The sequence below is a fragment of the Bolinopsis microptera genome, chromosome 12, assembly GCF_026151205.1.
Source record: "Bolinopsis microptera isolate Bmic1 chromosome 12, MBARI_Bmic_1.0, whole genome shotgun sequence".
Classification (NCBI taxonomy): Eukaryota; Metazoa; Ctenophora; class Tentaculata; order Lobata; family Bolinopsidae; genus Bolinopsis; species Bolinopsis microptera.
Genome location: NC_087083.1, coordinates 5,035,259 through 5,045,347, shown reverse-complemented (window position 1 = coordinate 5,045,347; position 10,089 = coordinate 5,035,259). Strand labels below are relative to the sequence as shown.

General features: G+C 37.9%; 3 protein-coding genes across 3 annotated transcripts in view; 1 reads left to right on the top strand and 2 right to left on the bottom strand.

Moving 5' to 3' along the window:
- Nucleotides 1-4,344, top strand: part of LOC134824198 (uncharacterized) — a 33,578-nt gene extending 29,234 nt beyond the window's left edge. The window contains exons 2-6 of the mRNA XM_063835971.1: nt 2,303-2,446; nt 2,571-2,649; nt 2,789-2,943; nt 3,158-3,296; nt 3,484-4,344. Coding sequence (XP_063692041.1) covers nt 2,328-2,446; nt 2,571-2,649; nt 2,789-2,943; nt 3,158-3,263 — 459 coding nt within the window. The 5' untranslated portion in view covers nt 2,303-2,327 and the 3' untranslated portion in view covers nt 3,264-3,296; nt 3,484-4,344. The remainder of the gene's footprint in view (nt 1-2,302; nt 2,447-2,570; nt 2,650-2,788; nt 2,944-3,157; nt 3,297-3,483) is intronic.
- The window catches only part of LOC134824197 (calpain-5-like), a 61,249-nt gene that overhangs the window by 45,743 nt on the left and 5,417 nt on the right, over nt 1-10,089 (bottom strand). The gene's annotated exons all lie outside the window — the stretch shown is intronic.
- Nucleotides 5,105-5,743, bottom strand: LOC134824534 (uncharacterized). Its single transcript, XM_063836441.1, has one exon. It carries the CDS (start codon nt 5,741-5,743, stop codon nt 5,105-5,107), a length of 639 nt encoding a protein of 212 aa, XP_063692511.1.

Sequence of the window (10,089 nt, the reverse complement as noted above, 5' to 3'; positions counted from 1 at the left end):
TTGCTGGCCAATCTTACCTCAACGGTAGTAATGTTGCTGCCATGTTAAAGGGTATTCAGTTTTGTGTCGGTGCTTCTGCCTGGTTGTGGAGGGAAGAACTTCCTTTCATCAGTATTTACCTCACTCGGATTTATTGTTTGGTTCAACTAGGTATGTTTATTCGAAGTAAAGTCCATATTACAGTGGGCATTTTCTTCCTTTTAGTAGCTGACTATACTCTTTATTCGGACATTTGTCAGAAGGTCTATTTTGCTTCTCTTCAGTTCTCTTGACTCAGCCGTCTACGTTAGAAACTGACGTATCTCGTTAATAAGGTGTTGTTTTTAGTGGGCATTTGCCTCTTCCAGCTGCAAGATGAGCCCTTGCTTAAATGGGTTACTTATAAGTGCTTTTGTCATAGATTTTACAGTTACCATCTTATAGGAAGAGGTCAGATGGAGGATGGTGAGTGTTACCTTAACGTAACAGTCTTTGGAAGTGTCAAGGTCATCATTCAGCCATATTGGAGCAGCATGTAAAAACTTTGTGAGAACTACTGTTCTAAAAGTTATTCTTCAAATCTCGCTTTTTAAACTCTGTGGTGGGTGAAGTTTTTTTTCAAACCTCTGTGGTGGGTGGAGTTTTGTGTGATCCTGTAGCAGGCAAACCAGCTTTGTTTAAGTTGATATCGGGGGGATCAGGTACTAAGTTCTGTACGTGACGTCGACTAAGTGTAATTTTGGAATTTTGTCAATTAAGACCCACCCACCCCCTTCGCGACTTTTGCCGGCTTTTGTGGTACTAACTGTTGAGAAATCACGGTACTAACTGTGTCTTAGTATATAAAATAAGATACCCACCCATAAATTGCTTTAAACAGCTCATTAAACATTAGGGAAAGGGGAAACATTGGGGGGAAATGGAAAAAAATTCAAAAAAATTCAAAAAAACTTCAAACCCCAAAAAACCCATTCCCAAAATTGATATTTGAGGTAAAATGGGTTTTTTGGGGTTGGAGACCCCCCTTTGTACCATGTACTAACTGTTTTTCTGGGAAATTTACCATGTACTAACTGTGTTTTTGGAAGAAAATATGACCCACCCCCCCAACGTCACGTACGGTACTAAGTGTATGATCCCCCCGTTGATATTTGCATGACCTGTGCAATCATGATTCATTCTATCTTGTTCTTATCAGTTGGGCTTCAGGATTTTTGGATGAAGATCTCCCATGTCAAAACTTTTGGTACTGCTCTTTTTATCCTTCGGTGCTGGAACAACTTTCTCTACCTATTTTTCCATTCAGGTGATCATTTAAAGCCGGGTCTAATTGGCTGGAACGGAACTGAGTACAACTATCGATTGTCATAACAACTACTGATTTCCTGTTCAAAAGTATGATGAAAATGCCTGTATATGTTCACCTGAAATGAATGATTAGTACAAGATGGTTTCTTTCTGAGTTCTGTCTGAGTGGAGAGGTAGTTATCAGACTTATCAGTACATTGCCCTTTTATAATTTTTCCAGAATATTTGGGACTGAGCGACATTGTTTTTTCGACATAAGATTTTCCAGTTTTCGATGAATTCGTTCATTTTGATCAAAAACTAGGACACAGTGAAACTATCGGAGTACGATGATATGTATGGGGACTTGCCACCCTAAAAAATAATTAAAAAAAAAAAAAGGTCGGGTATTTTTTGCGCCCCCTGAAGCAACAATGGTACCCAAATATTTTTTTCACGTCCACCGAACGCTAAATTCGACAGGGTAGTAACCAATAAGGCGCTTTTTCCGTGAAATCAGACTACAATCCAGGAAAATGCCGCCCCCCTAAGGTGCGCCCCCTGACTCTGTTACATCGTATCCTCAATAAATGTATTTAATTGTAGTTGTGAAAATAGTTTAAAAGGTTTTAGAAGTCTTTAGAGAAGTCTTTAGAGAAGTCTTTAGAGAAGTCTTCAGAGAAGTCTTCCTTTGCCCGTCCAGGAGGGGAACATTTAAGTGCATTGTGTAGCTAGCTTTCATTGTTTCCTGTACAACTTGAATAGTTCGTGACAAGTCTGTAAAAAGAGAATATCAATAAAGGTTTTGAGTGGAAGCTAACTTTCTTTAGCAGAATCAACTGATTGCCAATTTCACTTCAATTTCCATGTCAAACTCACTTCAAACCATAGTGCCACCAACTGTAGTTAATCTGTTACATTACTGTGTCACCTATTGAATCAAACTATGAAAGCATGTCAGGCAAACATGGTTTAAATCACCGAAAAAAACTGTTCCTAAACTTTAAAAATAAAAATAACAACAATTAAAAATTAGCTAGACTCACAAGTCCAAAACAACCATGCCTAAGTTGGACTACTCCCTCAACGAAGAAGATACTCAGATGCTCCAAACCATGAGAAAACAAAGAGACCCTATCATGGTTGTCATTACTCTTCAGATGAGCAAGACCATTGCTGAGTAAGTTTTCATTCTTATTATGCGAAAGTTTTCATTCGTGATTTTTATCTTTTCAGGACAATTATTGTCTGCATTACATTTTTCACCAATAAACACTTTTTGATCTTAATGAATTTCAATTCAGGATCGAGAAGACGGTTTACGCAAAAGATTTACCCGAGGGTAAAACTACAGTAGATTTACTCAGATCACTGTGTTGCGAGGTTAGCATATATTTTAATTTTTGCCAAGAATCATGTCAATAAATGTTTAAATAACTTTTTTAACTGATGCTATGATGGATAAGCTGACTTTTATTTTAGTTACTTTTATTTTACTTTGCTTTAATCTTTCAACTTGCAGGAGGACCAGTTTCAGAACAAACCCTGTATTGTAGTAATGAATTACGTGTGTAAGAACAAGCGTAGTGGCGCTGACACCGACAAAGTCCTCGTATTCAAGTGGATTCCTGACACCTGCAGCAAGATCAGACAAAAGATGGTGTACTCCAGCGCATGGTATGTGCACCATCAGTGCTTAATCTTTTTGGAATATTTCAAATTCCATTAGCTGAAGACGGATTAGACATGTTATTTGAAAGATCCTGCTAATAAAACATTTCGTGTCATTTATAAGTTTCAAGAACCCCCTCCAAATTTCAAGAGTTTTCCTTCTGCATTTGATAGCTCCTTATTGAGATGAGGAAATGTTTTTAAAAACGGTTATTTTCAGGGAGGGATTCAAAACTATGTTGAATTCGTTTGCCAACATCCAAACTGCCAACATGTTTGAGGCACAGGATTATGATGCTATTGAGGATAAACTAGCAGAATGTTAATCGTATTGTTGGTCTCTCAAGTACTCTTTGAATGTAAGTATTTATTTAATTACTTAATTGATAAACTGACACACTGTAAACATAGTACTACTTTCTTTAAGTAGTTTTTAAAAATATTGTTCAATACTATTTGGCATTATCTAAATTATTTGAACTTTTATTAATAACTAATAAGTGATCAAGTTTATCAAGTTTATCAGGTTTAACCCTCTTATTTCAGGCATGGAGCACACCAATAAAGGACCAGATGGTATTTACCTGCTCTCACCCGGTACATTCCTTACTGAGTTACAGTTTTAAGTAAGGTACTTGTCCCTTAACAACGAGCAATTTCTCTTCAAGAGGGTTTTAGTTGTTAAATTGGTCTGGACTTGAATGTTGTATATTGGTATGTTCGCCTCTATTTTATAGTTCCATCAATAATTATGTTTCCTCTCTCGCAAGTCGACTGTGGCTTTTTTGAGCTCAGTTTGTCTTGATGCTTTCCATTTGGCCTTTACTTAGTGTATTAAAATTGATTTTTAAAGGCTATTTAAAATTAATTTACTATTTTTTGCAATATACAGCTTGATTTTTGAGCTCTTTATGAGTGTACGAATGATTTTGATGATGACTCATTCATTGGGGCTCAATTTTAGCTCAAACGTTCGACAAAATGTATAGAAATTACTCACCACTTTTTAAAAATATATAAAATATTAGTTGGATATATATGTTGAAATTGGCGAGGGTAAGTCTTTTATTATGGTGTTAGATTTTTTCTGCATAATTATATAATTATACAATTATACAATTGCATAATTATATAATTATAATCGGTTGTTTGTTCATGTCAGAAAATTTGTACGAAATTCCTGCACAATTCCTTCAATTTTGATGATTTAGATTTTGGGGTTTTCAGGATTTCTTATCTTAAATTTCTATCGTTTCAACGAGAGCACGTACGCTTCAAATGCTATAACAATATGATGATTGAGTACAATATACAATGATGCCAAATATAAGTTTCTGAATTTGTTACTCGCTTGCTCATATTAGGTGGTTTTTTTGGTTATTTTTACCAATTTGACAAAGGACTATATCTCTTGTGTTTCTCTTTTCAAAAGGTCATCAGACAATTTAATTAGCGACACAAATCGTAAATAGTCTTTGCATTCCACTATCCATAACAGATTGCAAAATTGAGGAATAAATCAGATGATAAATTCAAAATAAATGTGATCAATCGTTACGAAACATTACCTGTGTTTATTCTCTGCACGTGGTAACTGGTCTCTGTTAGTGATCTCTGTACGTGGTCTCTGTACGTGGTCTCTGTAAGTGATCTCTGTACGTGACGAAGTTTTTCTGCGGCTGGTGACGAAGTTGTACCGTTTTAAAACCAAACTCTACAGTCTACACTCTAATGATTCATCTCGGCATTCAGTTATAACATGTTTCAGCTAAACGATGATAAACTTGGACTTCATTACTTCATTAACGCCCAGAATCTTAATTTGTTGGGAGTTCGATCCACAACTGTAAATATTGGTAACACGACTCCTGTCCGAAAGCGACATCTGTCCGAAAGCGACATCTGTCCGAATCAGGGTACCAGAAAAAAACGACATCTGTCCGAAATTGTGACCTGATTTCAATACGACACATTTCCAATTAGAGACATGATCTAAACTGTTACTTGCTAAATTGTATACGTAACATGTCCAATTTGAGATATGATCTGAGCCATAGTTTACTACCACAGTTTATTTTAATTTGATGTCGATAAATTGGACAATAGTTTCAATGTTATTTAAATGTTATAAATTAATTCAATATAATACAATATCACAGAATCAAATCTAAAGCATAGTCAAATTTCCGATAGCTTTAAGGAAATCCATAGGGTTGCTGTAGTTGTCGTAATCATCTACAATTCTCTGAAGTTGTCGATCATAACGGATCCATTTGGGTGCACGTGGCTCAGGTAGTTCCCGCCCGTCTCTTTTGGTTTTCTTCACGTCTGTAAGGGCTTGTTCTGCTTTAAGGCAATCAAGGAACTTCCAAATTGTGGGCTTCGAGCAGGACAGCATTGAATGGTATCCGTGATGCCAACCTTCTGCGATGTTGGATGAGCGAGGAATCCTCATCTGTGCAGCTTCGTGTTGATTCCACATGTGGGGAGCGAAGTTAGGATTGGTGGTTGATGTCCCGATCCAAGTGTTTTCGTAGTATGAAGCAAACTCAGCCATGTCTATAGGAAGGAGGGGCTTCAGGTGTCTCCAGATTCGAGGGACGTCAGTCTCCGGTACGTAGGCAATAGCTCCAGTCATCGCGAAGAAATCCCGAACAGGAGAGTTTGGAGTCAGGTACTCCTCCCAGATGTTGGTCTGCTTAACATGCTTCAGGAGGGCTTTCTTGTAGTGGAAGTTACATCCTCGTCTGGTAGTGGAGGGCCACACGGAAGCAACTGCGTTGTGAATGGCGAGCTCGTAGTCCATGAGGATGGATTGTGGTTGGTAGCCCCCAGAAGCCCAGGTGTCTATCTCCTAACATTTCCAGTAGGTGTCGTTACTTCGCTTGTCGAAGACGTATCTGAAGCCATTTAGGATAGGGTTCTCCGAGCCTTGTTTGCGTCCAGGGATAAACTGAAGATTGGTTGCCATTGTGGATTGCGATAAGTGATCTACATACTGCTGTCCTATATGTACTCATGTCCTGTGATGTGATCGACAGCTTGTTAGGGTACGGCTAGCACGATCCTGTTCTCAGCTAGTCAATCACGTATCGATGGATCAGATCTTAAGGGATCACATCAGCTTTAGAACGTCACGAGATTACCTGTGAGCTTGTGAAATGCGAATGTGAACCGAAATTACAATATGATCCGAAATTCGGACAGATGTCGCCAAAAACGACTCCTGTCCGATAGCGACATCTGTCCGAAATCCCTAATTCAGCTTTCGGACAGATGTCGCTTTCGGACAGGAGTCGCCCAATCGTAAATATTATGTCATGTTAACTGAAATATTTAAGATGATATTATTTATGTATAATATATATCATCTTAATATATATATATATAATATATATGTCGATTGTAATATGAATGCTATGTTCCCACTTCTCACAATCATTACATGTAAATGTAACGATTAATGTGTAATGTGTAATGTTAACGTTTACGCTGTGTTATGTAAACTGTTATTGTAATGTTAACTGCAACGTTAACAGTAATGTTAACTGCAACGTTAACAGTAATGTTAACTGTCACCACTGTTCATTACATCACAATAATCTCAACATCCCCAGCAAAGTCCCCCTCACGTTACCATGGCAATTACAGTTATCATGGTTACACACAATAACCTGTGTGATTTAATTTAGGTGCGATATTTCCAGGTTCCAGTTACATCATTTTAGGACACACACTGCTATCTTCAGCACTGAACCAATCATGCTCCTTAATCAGAAGTATGGCATGACCCGGATGACGTACCAGGAAATGATGTGAATAAAAAATAAATTTAATGACGAAATAACCTTACACTGGTTACTCCTCCTTGTTTAAGTGACACGTAGTGTAACCCCCAGCCTGACTGACCACAGCCACAATGAGCAACAGTTACTACACCAGATGTGCGGGCTGTGTTCCTGGAATTACCTGCACGAAATGTGCACTAACTGTGCACTAACTGTGCACGAATTGTGCACGAACTGTGCACGAATTGTGCACTAGTCGTTCATATCCTCCACATTACACTTGAGTGGTACAGTAGAAGAGTCGTGACTCACGATCTATACTGTACCATTTTATATGATATATCCTTTAATTAATATCTACTCTTTGCACAAGAGTCACGTACACTGCACTGCAGTACAGGGTCTACAAATACATTCCGTCATTAATTATACATGATGCATAATTATTAATTACTCCCTACATAATTACATGTTCCCTGCATAATTACATGTTCACATTATCACACAATTTTCATTTTAAACTGGCATTCTCTATCTGTAGAAATTTCTAATCCTTGAGTGAGAACTTCACATAATCTTTTATTGAACGTGAGTGTGTCAACTCATAATACATTTATGTAATAAAGCTACTGTGGAACACTCTAGGAATGTTAGAAATGTATGAATATGTTTAAGATATGTATGGATATTTTAAGTTAAGCGGATGTGAGACCGTGAGCGTGTGTGTGTGTGTAGGATATATTTATCATACTGCTTCTATTCTAATTGTTAACAACTTTTAATTCTCCCCTCAAACCACAGTCCAAAATGCGTAATTACCCTCACAGGACACTGGCCAATCACCTGCCGGGATCCGTGCCACGTGACACACACCTTCCAACCAGTGCGCCAGGAGAGCAGAAAGAAGGGGTGAGCCGGTAGTGTTCGCAGCAAGGTAGAAAATCTAGAACTTCCCCACAACAGACTAATGAAATTGTCAGGACCGAGTCACGTGGGCGCATCTGTCACGTGACACCGCCCACATGACTGCCCACGTGCCCGCGCTCAGCTTTCCTCTTTTAAAACATGACCTTATTTGGTAATAATTCGAGCACCAGCTCTGTCCTGCGTGGAATTTGTATAAATTAGTGCTGACTAATAGGAGACGGTAATGTAGTCACGTGTTGCGGTCACGTGGTCATGTCACGTGTTATCTGCGGGATGTAGCTAACGAACAGTCCGAGTGTAGGTTAGGAATCCAATTCAATATCATATATTGCATTAGGTTAAATGTTTAATTGCACGATTGTAGCTACGTCACCGCAAGTGTACACAATGTATTGTGCAGAGAGGTATGTCCTTATAATTAGTGCCAGCAAATACTTCAACTCTTGTTCACAACCAGTGTCTAACAAGACAAAAAGAGAGAAATTTGTTCGCCCCCCGGCCCCCTTGTTTTTATCAACACATACCAGAATCTTGCTAAGTGCTCCTTTAACTATATCACCCCATTCTCCTTTCTATAATCAAATCAGAGTTTGTCGTGGACTTGTGGCCCAGTTTTATTACCTTATATGGGCATGAAATGTTCACGACATTTCGTACTGCATTGGGAGGGAGTGGGTTGGTATTTGCACTGCGTGGGTCCAATATGCGAGGGTTTTAAACTTCTGTCCACGGTTGAGATGGACATATGGGTTCCTGTCACTAGTGTTTGTGGAGGTTTGAGTTATGTGATGCTGTATAAGTGCAGACGGTTTGGTTCTAGTCGGTTAGGTTACCAAGCTCTTCTTCCCGCGTAGAATGTTAAACTTTTCTGTGTAGAGACTAGTCTATTAGAGAGAGAGAGAGAGAGAGTGTGTGTCTACTACTCAAAGTTAGTGAGAGTAGTGTATAGTAACTGTAACCAATTTGAAGCCAACATAGGAGCAATGATACAATATGTTGCTACTCCTGGACCAGCTGTAAGTGATTGATCGATTAGCTGTTGATAACTTAGTTGAAAATTAGCTGAAAATAAAATTACCAACCAAGTTTAACAAACAAAATATCGTCTGATATGACAAAACCTTGAAATTTATATCCAAAACTCAAATAATCACGTGACACAAAATACATAATCACGTGACACAAAATACATAATCACGTGACATTTGTACATCACTGCTCCCTCCTGAATATATATTCTGACCATTTCGCTCTCAAACACTGAAAACATGCTCTCCAATAATACATGCTATGTTCAAAGTTGGACTGTCAAAGATAATAATATGATAATTTATTATAATATGCGGTGAGATATTTAAGATATTTGAGATATTTGTTGCCACACACATAATTTATGGGATTAATTTTTAACACAAATAACTTATACACAGCCACTGTGTGCTGTTATTATCATTTTACACTTATTGAAGGTAAAATGTAATTTGATTATATACACCGGAAGGATGCGAGGATTTGCTGATATTGGTTGTTATAATTCCTAGATCCTTAACCACATTTACCACTTTTACCACTATGTGATACATACCATCACACATTCACAGTGAAACTTCTACTATTCCCGGACCAGTTTTGGTCCACTAAAATCAATATTTTGGCAGTTGGTTCAGTAAACTAGTGACATGTTAAAAGTTTAATTGATGGAACTAAACCGGTATTCGGTCCGAGATCATCATAATCGGTGTGTAATTTGTGTTCGTAATACATAATGTTTGTTACAGTCACTGAGATAAACGTCACACATATTGTTACTTTTAGCTGAGATATACGTGAACTTTTACATTACAAATTATGTCACATTTTACATAATTTTCGTTACATTGCTATTACATTATGTAATAGTATTACATAACTATATTATAAACTAAACACGTTACATTATAAACTAAAAACGTTACATTATAAACTATAAACTTCACCCACATTATTAAATGTTACACTCCGGGACACACACGATATCCCCTCTAATGAGAACCACATATAACACTCACTTACACAGTTACACGCTATGTGTGAAACACAATACAATTTGGCGGCCTCACTCCCCTCCGATGTAATATAACAGCTATTATTTATGTGTGGTCGCTACAGTGGGGAAGCAGTGCACAGTTTACATTGCACAGTGTACTACAGTTAAACGTGGGTAAGCGGGGCACAGTGTAATGACTTAGTGTTGAGTTAGGTGAAATACTAAAAGTGTGTCTACAATTGTGTGCTGAGTTTTACAGTGTGGACCAGAATAGACGTCTGAACAGATTTTATATAAGGCTGTTACATACTGCCTGTTGAAGTGTTAGCTTTGATTGCGTCACATCTGGCCCACTGTAGTTACCCTGTGCAATCCTCTCGAATTAATGAATCAAGTACTTTAAGTGGAATT